At 63.2% G+C, this 12036-nt stretch overlaps 1 protein-coding gene across 1 annotated transcript in view; it reads left to right on the top strand.

The window, feature by feature from the left end:
* The window catches only part of GAS6 (growth arrest specific 6), a 31900-nt gene extending 25601 nt beyond the window's left edge, over positions 1-6299 (top strand). The window contains exons 11-15 of the mRNA XM_069602459.1: positions 379-543; positions 1507-1675; positions 3818-3990; positions 4911-5139; positions 5866-6299. Coding sequence (XP_069458560.1) covers positions 379-543; positions 1507-1675; positions 3818-3990; positions 4911-5139; positions 5866-6017 — 888 coding nt within the window. The 3' untranslated portion in view covers positions 6018-6299. The remainder of the gene's footprint in view (positions 1-378; positions 544-1506; positions 1676-3817; positions 3991-4910; positions 5140-5865) is intronic.
* The last annotated feature ends 5737 nt before the right edge of the window (positions 6300-12036 follow it).

Here is a 12036-nt window from a genome sequence, read left to right as displayed (position 1 = left end):
TGCTCCCGCCTAAACATGCTCAGCTGAGGGCAGACAGGTGAAGGGCCAGGGTGGAGCAGAGAACCCCGGGCTGATGCGCAGGGGCAGTGACCCCAGGCTCCTGAAGCAGCTCCCTGGCTAAGGCTTGAGATGGCTAAGGGCCAGAGATGGGGAGGGGAGGCTCCCTCGCAGGAAGGGGCACGAGGCAGTGGAGCGGCCCCCTGGGGGAGTTGGCGGGGTCTGAGCCACACCGTGGATGCCAGGGAGGTGGTGTAGGTGGTGAACCTGGACCCCCGAGGCTGGGGCTCTCCTGGCCCAGGTGGTGATGGGAGTTGGTACGCCAGCTTGGGCCCCACTTCAGGAGCTGCACGCCCGCCTCATGGCGCCTGTGCTCCTCAGATCTCTGTTGAGGAGCTCGAGCGGAACCTGGTAATCAAGGTGAACAAGGACGATGTAATGAAGATCGCCGTGGCCGGGGACCTGTTCCAGCTGGACAGAGGACTGTACCATCTGAACCTGACCGTGGGGGGCATCCCCTTCCAGGAGAAAGACCTCGTGCATCCTGTAAGCATTCCCCTTCATCCCTGGGGTCTGAGCCCAGGGGGCTGCGGAGGACAGAGACCACATCCTCAGTCCCCGGGATCCGAGCCCTGGGTGAGGGAGGAGGACAGACAGTTAGCACGCTGACCAGGTCTGGCAAAGGATCCGGGAAAAGGTGGACATCTCTAGAATGTAACGAGCCGCAGGTGCAGCCATCCCACCTACCTTGCTGTTTCTTTCTACGAGACTCATTTGCGGTTTCGTCTGAATCGATAATGAAAACGTCTGTTTTGGAGAGGAGATAAATCACAATATTACTCTCTCACAAAAAGAACAATGAACTTATTTTTTTAACACTTTTTGTGGGCAGTCCCCAAGAACATTTTGGGTTGTTGATGCTGTTGGGGTTCCCGTAGGGGAAGTAAGACCTGATGAGAGGTCGGTGTTGGTCGTTTCTCAGAGTCTTGTCCCTTTTCACCCCCAGCAAGCCCCTGGCTCCGAGTTGGGTTTCCACAGCAGGCAGGAGACAAGAGTCCACACGCTGAGGCTCCGAGTTGGGGCAATGTCGCAGCATGTCCCCCCACCCCGAGGGCTGAGGGCTGTCCACACCCTGGAGGCCCTCCTGGTTTTCCAGACGAGGCTGGGCTGGCCCGACCTGCTCAGAGCTGTGGCAGGTGCGGCTGAGCTGGAGCCGTGCTCCGGGGGCCTGGCGTGAGCACAGGCGTGAGCACGTCCCCTCGCCCGTCCTTCCAGGTGGTAGGCGGCACCCCGCGCCGGCCAGCTGAGGGGGGACCGGGCGCCCCGTGCCTGCCAGCCGAGGGGGACCGGGCACAGGCGGGGGTGGGGACAGCCCTGAATGGGTCCAGGGCAGAATGGCTGCCCTCAGCAGAGTCCATTCCCGCGGGCGGCAGATCGCCACGTGCGTGACCAGCAGGGCGCCGTAGGACGGGCGGCACCAGGGAGCTGCCGGGGTCTCTGTCTCACCAGATGAACCCACGTCTGGACGGCTGCCTGAGGAGCTGGCACTGGCTGGATGGTGAGGACACCGCCGTCCAGGACACGGTCAAGGCGAACGCCAAGATGCAATGCTTCTCCGCGGCCGAGAGGGGGTCCTTCTTCCCCGGGAGCGGGTTTGCCTTCTTCCACCTGGATTACGGTGAGTCTCTGCTCCTGCCAGGGGATGGCTGTGCTCAGCCTTCTGGCCCAAATTCCCCGAAACAGCAGCAGCGCCCAGTGCCCCCCAGGCAAGCACCTGAGGGATGGCCGGCCCGGGCGCTGGGTTGCAGGGAGAATGAGACGGCGGAGGGCCTGTGGCTGAGACGGGGGACGCTGGGCTTGAAGCGGGAGCTTCCAGGAAGGTTCTGAGACGGAACACGCTTGAGCGCATCTGCAGTCACAGCGCTGTGGGCCATGGGGAGGGGCTGAACCACCAGGAGTCCAGTGCTCCAGCCTCAGCAGGAAGAGATGGGGAGAGGCCCCTGACGGAAGGGCCCAAGGCCCCAGCTGCAGCTGTGCCTCAGAGAACTGAGGCTTTTCCAGCACCTGCAGAAGCTATAGAGGAGCTTTTCTGTGACCCCAGTAAGAGGGGGGCAGGCAGGGCGGGCAGCCAGGGGTCAGGGTGGCTGCAAGGGATGGCGGTTTTCCCAGAGTCCCTCCCGCTTCTGTAAAGCAGGGCCTTTAATTCCTACGACCTCTTCCCCTTTAGTATTAAGCAACAGTTTAAATCAGTCATCCTCGCACGCTGACGAGTGGGCACCTAGATGTCAGCTTTATGTGAAATGAGCGAATGTTCCAGTTTGGAACTGTGGCCGCGTCTGCCCTGAGGGGTTGGCCTGCATGGTGTGGACCGTGGGGGTGGGGGGCACAGCAGTTCTGTTTGAGTCTGGCCTCAGAATTTCCCCAGATTTCCTCCAGCAGGGCCAGAGCTAACCTCTGCCCCCAGGAGGCAGCGCTGTGCCCAGAGGCATCGCTGTGCCCAGGCTCGTGGCCTTGGTGGCCTTTGACGTGAGGATGTTGGGCAGCTGTGTGTCACGGCCTGGGAGACACGGCACACGGACCCGTGAGCCTCTTTCCTCGGGGCGGCAAGGTGTGCCTCACCCCCCGCCCGGCATGCCCCAACGCCTCTGCTTCCAGACTCCGAGCCTGTCATGGTTGAAGGTGCACACGCGACCCTCACCGCCCTGCGTGGCCCAAGTGTAGGGACGGTCTGTCCAGGGCAGAGATGGGACCTGCTCCCCCATCCCCATCTCTTCTTGGCTTTACCGGTCATGAGCGCCACCAGGTTGCCCAAGCAGAACCCTTCACTCCTGACAGCAGCTCGTTCGGAGCGCACACCGCCCCTCCAGCCCTCGCTTCTGTGCGCGCAGACCGGGGGCGTCCTTGTGGTGGTCAGCGTCAGGCGCAACACACTTGTGGCACAGCCCCACTGCCCGTGTGCCCGCTTGGCTGCGGGGCTCAGATCTGCAGGCTATGAGAGCCACTCGGCAGTCGGGCTGGGCCGTCCTGTCCTCCTGACGACACACGAGGGACGTGTCAGGAGTTACAGGCACCGTTCTCGGCGGCAGGCCGAAGATCTGGGCTCAGCGGGTCTTAAAGCCCCAGAAGCCACTGGGCAAGGGGCACGCGGGTAACCCCCTGGCACCCGAGGAAACCTCCCAGGGGAGCTGAGGCGCTGGGCCCTCAAACACGCTTCTGGCAGCCAGGCCCCTCTCCCCACCTCCGCCGGGGACCCTGCAGAGATCGCGACGTGGTGTTCGCGTCTGAGCCCCGGACCCAGCACGGCTACCAAGGCCGCCCCGGATGACATCCATGACCCGCGCAGGCGGCTTGTCGCGCGCACACATGCCTACCGTGTCCTGTAACGCGTGTCGTGCAGGTGGCGCCGGCCCCGCGGAGCGTCGATTAGAGCGGAAAGGCGTGGCTCGGGGAGGAAGACTGGACGCGGTGTCCAGCCGTCTTCACTGCCTTCCCAGCCCTTCCCCGTCCTTCCGTTTGTGGGGCTGAGCCTGCGCGGCGGGTGGGAGGGCTGAGCCCCGCCCCATTCCTGCCCTGGGGGCGGGGAGTCTGGCGCCCAGGGGTTGGGCCTGGCCGGACTGGGTGGGGCGGCCGGTGGCCGCTCAAACGGGTTCTTGGGGAGTGGCCAGGTGGCCATTCTCGGCGGGCTGGGGCCTCAGGAGTCCGGCGCCGGGCCCCCTGCCAGTTCCTGACGGCCGGGCCACTGAGCCCCGACGTACCGGCTTCCCGCCGCCTCTCCGCCGCGCCGTCTGGACCGCCTGGTGATGCGCGGCCTTCCTTGCAGCGCGGACGTCCCCGGCCGGTGGGATGAAGACCACGTGGGCAGTGGAGGCCGTGGCTCGGGTCCGCCCCGCCGCGGACACCGGGGTGCTGTTCGCGCTGGTGGGCGACCGCCAGGCCGTAGCCCTCTCCGTGGCGCTGGTCGACTACCACTCCACCAAGAAGCTCAAGAAGCAGGTACCGCTGGCTGCTGCCCGCCGCCCCCCCACCCCCCTCGCTCTGAGGCGGAGCCGCCGCGAAGCTCAGCACCACCTCTTGCCCTCGAGCTTCCAGCGCCCACCTCTCAGCAGCGTCTCAATGGCCTCTGGTGGCTCAGGGACGGTGCTGGAGTCCCGCAGGCTGGCTGTGCAGTGGGGAGACCGTCCTGCCCCCCCAGCGGTGTAATTTGAATTAATCGCTTGTATTTAAGCCGAATGATTTTGCTCATAAATGATGTGTGTGAGTGTGCAAACAGGCCCACACCCTCACCGGCCACCCCTGGAGGCAGGCAGTGCTCTGAGTATCCGCCCCTGGCCAGGCCGCCGTCACCTCCAAACAGTCCCCACCCCACCCCCGACTGTCACTCGTCACTGTGCTGGCTGCCTTCTCAGAGACCAGGCAAGAGCAGTGGAAATGGGTTTATTCCCCCGCCTCTGTCCCAAGAGGGGTGTGTTCTCCACGTCAGCCCACCTGCAGGAGCCGTCAGCTCCCCTCTTACTGTGGCTGCGAGCTGACGGGCACGGACCCAGGCTTGGCCCCTCTCTGCTGCTTCTGTGGCAGCGCCATGTGCAAGGGGCAGCTCTGCCCGGAGTCCCGGCCGCAGACACGGTGGAAGCCCCGGTCACCTCTGCCCAGGCCGATGCATGTGTGGCCCTGTGGCCAGAGCGTGTTTCCTCCACGCCCCACCTGGGGCCACGCAGCTCTGTATGTTGGTCCTCAATCACGTTGGAGGGGGTCCAGCTCCCGTCATTCACACGTGTAGAAACCGTGTTCTTGTCATGTTCTGGTCATAAGTGACCCTACCCACGGGAGACCCATGGGCCTCGTCAGGACAGGAGGGCCCACGGGCACGTGGCCACCAGCCCATCCGCCCCAGCCAGCCATGCCTTTCCCCACAGCTGGTCGTCCTGGCTGTGGAGGGCGTCACCTTGGTCCTGATGGAGATCAAGGTCTGCGACGGCCAGGAGCACGTGGTGACCATCTCTGTGGATAAGGACAGAGCCACGCTGGAGGTGGACGGTACCCAGGGCCAGAGTGAAGTGAGCCCAGCCGGGCTGCAGGAGCAGCTGGCCGTCCTCGGGAGACACCTGGAGGGCTCCGTGCGCACCTTCATCGGGGGGCTGCCAGGTAGGGGCCCTGACTTGCTCCCCCAGGCAGGGCCGGGCGCTGTGTAGGGAAGGGAGGCGGGCGGAGCCAGCCTGTGGCAGCATCGCCTGCGCGCGTCGGCCCCGGCCCAGCTGCTCTGGGGTCAGGCTGACAGCACACTCGGGGACAAACATCGGCCTGAAGCTGTCCCCCACCCCACACCTTCCAGGAATACCCCGCATGGGAATCAGATGGTGGGCCTGGCCAAGGCCGGCGGGGAGGGCCAGCCCATGGCCACAGGGGGAGCCGGGGCTCCAGTGCCTGCCCCCGAGGCCTGGTGTCCAGCTGCCCGGGCAGCAGCCCGGGTGAGCCTGCCCCCGCCGCATCTGGAGGTGGCATCCCAGCAGCGCAGGGGAGGTGGGAGAGGCTGGGCCTCCCTCCGCTCCGGCGGGCCTCCACGTGTCTCGGCCGCCAGACTCCAACCGCATTTAGTTTTAGTAAACAGCTTTGAAGAGGATAAGAGAGCCTGGAAGCCCTAGGCATGACTCATTCGGGACGAGGAGATAATATTTAATGGATGCGACTATCTGTGTGCCCTCCTGTGGGGTCGGGGTGCCGTGGTGCCGTGCCAAGCCTGGTGGCAGGCGCCTGCTGCCCGCCGGCTCGTGGCTGAGCTGCGCGGTGACGCTCTGCCGGAGACGCGGCGGGGCGCCCAGACTCCGGGCGGCTCACCCGCTAAGACGCGCTTGCTCTCTCCCCGCGGCCCAGATGTGCCCGTGACCTCGGCTCCGGTCACGGCCTTCTACCGCGGCTGCATGACGCTGGAGGTCAACCGGAAGGCGCTGGACCTGGACGAAGCCGCCTACAAGCACAGCGACATCACGTCCCACTCCTGCCCTCCCGTCGAGCCCGCCGCCTAGGCTTCCGGGCCGCAGACGCCCCGCCGCGCGCCCGCCGCGGCCTCCGCTAGACCGGGAAGGTCGGCGCCCGCGCCCGCGCCCGCGCCCGCGCCGGAGACACTGAACCCTCGCCCGCCGAGCCCCTCGGGGCCTCCCTGCCCGCCTGTAACATACGTGTACATAGAGGACTAACCTCAGCGCCGCCTGAGCGGACCCGGGAAAAGAATTCTGTTATTTTTATCACCAGCTGCTGCTTTCTGACTTAAAACTATGGAAAAATAAAATATTTACAGAACCTTTCTAGCTCTGTGTTGGCGGTGTCCGCTCCTTGCTGCTTCGCTGCTGCTGCCCCAGGTCCCGCCGGTGGGGACGAGCCGCTTCACTGGAAGAGGCCGCGCCAGCGCCCGCCGGCGGGGCTGGAAGTAGGCAGGTCAGCGCCGCCGGCTCCCGGACACGCCCCCCAGCCTCGGCTCCCCGGTTAAACCGGCCCGTTGCCTCATTTTGAGGGGCCGGGCAGTGAGCCGTGTCTGCAGGAGGTAAAGTGGGTGGGGCCTCGCGCTCTGGCTCCGGGAGTAGGGGGCGGGGTGGGGGGGGGCGGCCCTGGGGAACGCGTGGGACCAGCCGCAGCAGGACACGCCCAGGACCGTGGGCACCATCACAGCATGGGCTGCAGGGGGCGTCTCCAGCACCTGCTGGCTTGATTCCATCCCCAAAGTGGATTCTGTTTTTATAATAGACAGACTTTCTTCTCGAAAGTAAGATTGTTTATTTTTTCAGACACCAAACCCCAAAGTGCGTCCTGAAGCTGGTAGGCAGGCAGCCAAGTGTCGGGGTGCCCTCTGCTCAGGTCTCGCCCGCCACCCACGGCCTCCTGGAGCTGGCCAGCACGGCTCTGAGAAATAGGGGGCAAGCACAGTCCTGCCCACGCTCCACAGGGGACCCCCTGTTGCTCACCATCTGACCACAGGCCGCCTCGGGAGCCCAAAGCCACTCGGGCTGAGCCACCTCTCAGCCCTGGCACCACAGCATTCCCGCCGAGCGCTCTGGTTTTCATCTGCTCTGGAGACGGCTCTGGAATGTTCTTCTGGAATGTTCCCCCAGTCAGCTGGGAGCCTGCACCTGGCCGCCCCCTCTCTCACAGAGGCCAGGACGGCCAGAGAGCAGACAGGACACACGCTGAGCTCCAGGACAAGACTCCACAGACACAGGTGGGGGCCAGCTCTTGGCCACCGCGGGTTCATCTTCCCTCCAGGGAGAGCGAGGCCCAGTCTGTTTCCTAATGCGGTTTACACAGACTTCCACTGGGCGCCAAGGGTTGTTCTAACTATGGCCAAGAAAAAGCTTACAGCCAGCTCAGAGCCACAGGCTGCAAGACACCTCCCAGCTGTGCTGGCCAGGCTGGGGGCCTTGCTGCTACCAGCTCCAGGGCCAGACTGCACACGAGCCTGGGACAGACACGGAGCTGCGTGACTCCTCACTGTGCTCTAGGACAGGGAGGCAGCGTAAGGCTGACTATGGTTCTGACTGTGCTCCGTGGGGAGGAGCGGGGTGGGTCTGACTGTTCTTCTTGGAGGAGGAGCCGGGGTGGGTCTGACTATGCTCCATGGAAGAGCTGGGGTGGGCCTGACGGTGCTCCATGGGGAGGAGCGGGGTGGGGAGGAGCGGGGTGGGCCTGGCCGTGCTCCGTGGGGAGGAGCGGGGTGGGCCTGGCCGTGCTCCGTGGGGAGGAGCGGGGTGGGCCTGGCAGAAGCGTCTCTTACACTGGAGCACATGCCCTGGGGCAGTCACCCCGTGCCACCTCTGCACTACAGAGGTGGGGAATCCGACTCCAGCTCACACAGCACATGCTATTAGCTCCAACAGAGCACATGTTTGAATCTAAAGGTGATCTATAAAGCATTTAGAAGATAGGCGACACTCTAGGCAGTGGGCCCACTGTGATGCGCCTCTGCTCTTGTCAATAAAGCTTTATTGGCACACATTTCTGCCCACTAACTTCCAATCCTCTACAGCTTCTCTGCTGCTCTAGCCAGGACTCAGCGGTGGGTTCTCAGCTACGGGCCCTCCAAACCTGTCCCTTTACAGAGGAACTGTGCTGACCCCTTTGATAGAAGACTGTTTTCATGAACTAGGATTTTTAAAACATATTTCTTTAAAATATATAATAAAACAAAATACTCTCATGATAAAAAAAATATTTAAAAATTGGGCTGTGTTAAAATCAAGAACTTGAAGAAAGGAAAGTTGCAGGAAGCTAGCCACCTTCAAGACTGTGAAGCTGCGGCAGTCATATGGCCTGGTGTTGCCAAAGAAGTGAGTGATGGATCACTGGACAGACAGAGAGCCCGGAAACGGACCCCCAGAAACAGTGGCCTGGTCTTCGACAGAGGAGTGCAGGTGGCACCGCGGATGCGGCTGCACTGTGGAGGCCTCTGCACCTTCCTGGCGATTCTGCTACGATCCCAAAACTGCTCTAGATAATAAAGTCCACTTCAAACAAACCAGCCAACCATCAAGAACACCTGTTCATCAGGGCCCCATAAGGAGCGGAACAAGACCAGCTGAGAAGAGGAAACATCGGGAACCACGGTGACCGATTAACGTGGGGTAACCGTGTTAGCCAAGAAAGGGTAGAGCTCCTCCTGCAAATCAGCGAGAGTGATGACCCAACAGAAGGCCGGACGGCGCTGGACAGGACAGGAAGTGCCAGTGGCCAAGGCGTCTGTCCACGGGGCCAGCTTCATCGATAAGGCGGAAATGCGGGCGTGGGCGGCACAGGAAGGAAGCCCTGCGCCCACCGCTGTGAAGGGTTCTCGCACTGAGTAGGACCCGGTCTTGGCAGCCTGGAGCTGAGACTGGTCTGGGCTGACCCGAGGGCCGGGGCTGGGTGTTTTCCAGCAGAGTCCAAGTCGCCCATGCATCCTAAATCCACACCGGGAGCGCCACATACACACAGGAACCCCAAGACCAGCCAAGGCCACCCACAGCCCGAGGGGCAGTCACGGGTCCCCGTCTCGGGGCGGAGCCCCACAGTCTGTCGCAGGTGTGCGGCTCAGCAGAGGACAAGTCACGCACAGCAGAACCGCAGGCAGGTGGGCCCAGGATGGGGGGGCAGCCCCGGCCTCGGTGACGGCCCTGCTCCGCGTAGCTGCCACTCACACCGGGGTTCTCAGCGCGCTTTCTGCTCAATTTATAGTAGTCATTCAGTTTTGGGATTAAAGAGTTTGAGCAAAGAGGAAAGGGAAAGAGGCAGGTGCCACCCACGAGCTGCTAAGGAGTGAGGCCCTGCCCGCTCCTCTCGGAGCACCGGAAGGGCATGCTTGCTCCCACCAGCTCAGTGTGCCCTCCCCACGCCCCGAGGGGGCAAAGGACTATCAGAACAGGAGGGCAGGGCTAGGGGGCGCTGGTGACTGCAGGCTCCCAGCGCTGCTGCTAAGGGGTGTCTTGCTAACTGAGCACGCTCTGTCCCCTGACCACGCGCAAAGAGCGTGTCCTCTGTGATCCAGCTCGCACACCGGAATGACCACTCGCCAGCAGTGTGCAACCCAGCAGGTTTCACACCTTCACAGGGCTGTGCAGCCAGCACTTGGGTCCAGTTCTAGAACATTCCATCGTGGCAGCAGGGAACCCTGTTCCCACCAACAGCCTCCCTGGCCATCCCACGCTCAGCCTCCAGCCCGCCTCCTCATCTGTGACCGAGGATGAGGCAGGTCACTCAGCAGAGGGAGGCCCGCCCCGTGGTGGTGCCCGGAGGCACAGCAGCCACACCCCACGGGCATCAGGCCCAGGGAGAGCCTTCTGGGCTGGGGAGGCCTTGGCGGAAATGGTCCCCGGGAGGGGCGCCTGGAGCACGCTGAGGCCAGGCCGGGGCAGGTGCTGTGTGCCAGGCGGGGGAGCTGCCCTGCAGCCTGGAGGCAGGAGGGGGCACACGGGGTGTGCAGAGGAGGGAGTCCCAGGGGCCGGGGAGAGGGCTGAATTGTTCACATTCTTTATGGCTAGGCTGCGGGATAGAGACGTTTTTGTGGCAAGAGCAAAATTGCTGGCTTTGGCGTTTGATACTTTTTGTTAGCTCCAGGCGAGATGGAAATACCTGGCAGGGCAGACAGCACAGGCGGGAGACGCAGGTGTGGACAGCCTGGGGAAATGCTGAACCCGCTGACCCCACCCGGGGTCGTGTCCGAGGTCAAAGGTCAGCCCACGACCTGGGGCGCAGGTTTGCTGCAGGGCTGCAACCGCCCTGCTGCTTGCTCCAGCGGCTGCGCCTTCGCCCCCTGCAGCCCCGGACCAAGGTCTTCCCTGTCCAGCCACGTGTGCATCTAGGAACCACTGCGTGGACCGCAGACCCCTGGCTGCGCTGAACACTTCGGTTCTTAAACTCTGGGTGGATGAGGCTCTTGCTGTGGAGCCCCGGATGGGTCCGCAGGGCCGGTGGACATCCTGACCTCGGGCAGCGCAAGGGGTGAGCCCTGGTCAGACCCCAGCAGAGGCCTGCGCTGAGCTCTGCCGTTACCCACTGAGGAAGCCAGAGGCCTGGGAGTCAGCGGTGGGATTTCTGGCTCCAGGACACCCCTGGCTCGGGGCTCATATCCGAGTGCAGAAACTGAGGGGGCGGGACAGGGCACCAAAGGCGGAGAGGAAAGAGAACTTCCTGGTCTCAAGCACCGCCCAGCCCGTGGACACGGGGTTTCTGCTCAGGTGTGGCGCCCCTCCCTCTGGAAGCGCTGGGCCGACCCCTCACAAGAGCAGCTCTGGGGCTCGGCCCTGACGTCCTGTCTCCTCTCCTCTCCTGCTCTTGCCTGGCAGGGTGGGCACCAGGTCAGATGCCCCCAAAGGGCAGGATGCCGGTGCCCCGCAGGGGAGCAGCTGCGCTGGCGCCAACGCCAGGGCTCCAGGGAGGCAGGCCCTCCCCCCAGTGGCTCTAGCCTCGCGGCCGCAGAAGCTCCTGGGATCAGGCAGCATCCCCACCATGACCGACACTTCCAGGAGCAATGACAATGGGCACGTAAAGGTGCTTTCACACCGCAACACGGAGCCCAAGGCGGCTGTAGGCAGACCAGGAGGCCCTCGTGCTGACCCACAGCCCTGCGCCCAGAATTCACGTTCAAGCAACACGGCTGCAGGCGTTTACACATCACTTGTCTCTGCACTTTGAACCCAAAACACCGAGTACGTGAAATTAAGGATCCCCGGACAGGAAGGACTCCTGGAGTCCCTCTGGCTCCAAGGAGCTCTTGTCCCTACAGGACTGTGAGGTGTGGTCGGTGTCGCTCTTTGATGCATGCAGGACGGCGAGCGGGGAGGGCAACTGGATGGGCACGCCCTGATCCCGAGCAGGCCCCTGGGCACCACACACGCAGAGCCCTAAGTGCCTGCAAAGTCCACTAGGTGTCCCCAGTAAGCGGGGACAGATGCCACGAGGCAAGGCAGGGCGACAGGACCTCGCCTGATATGAGGCGAAGTGAGCAGACACACGTGGCGGGGCTGGGGAGGGGGCTCCTGGCCGCTTCCCCTGGACGGCAGGAAGCCAGGCGTGCCTGCAGTGGGGAGGGAGGAGCTGGGCCCTGGTCCTCAGCCCACTGGGGTCACTCGATGACTCCTGGCTTGAGACCAACACCCTGACATACTCCTCAACATAAATAAACGTCTCCGTGACTATGAAACTCTTTATGAAAAGCCCCTAAATTTATATGTGTAACTTTTGCAAAGTCAGGAGTTTGTCTCCTTGCCTTTGTGATGAGGATGGCTCACGTTAGGGAGAGGACGGCAGTTCGTCCCCAGCTGCGGTCCGGACGCCCTCGTCCTTCCCTGCCCAGCACCCAGACCGCAGGGGCACCTGCTGGGCTGGAGCAGAGCTGGGGACCCGAAGGGGCTGTTGAGTATCGTGCGTAGTAAGACGACCTTCCTCGCCCTAAACAAGGCCCGTTTGGTCCCTGTGAGCCTCAGAAACAGAGCAGTCTCCGTGTTCTCTGCAGTCTAGGCAGGGAAACACAGCCCTGTGAAGTCTCCTCTCAAACGCCATTGTGTCATGTGATGTTCAAAC

This window comes from Ovis canadensis, chromosome 10 (genome assembly GCF_042477335.2).
Source record: "Ovis canadensis isolate MfBH-ARS-UI-01 breed Bighorn chromosome 10, ARS-UI_OviCan_v2, whole genome shotgun sequence".
Classification (NCBI taxonomy): domain Eukaryota; kingdom Metazoa; phylum Chordata; class Mammalia; order Artiodactyla; family Bovidae; genus Ovis; species Ovis canadensis.
The sequence above is the reverse complement of the archived record's forward strand: the minus strand, read 5'-3'. Positions and strand labels throughout refer to the sequence as shown.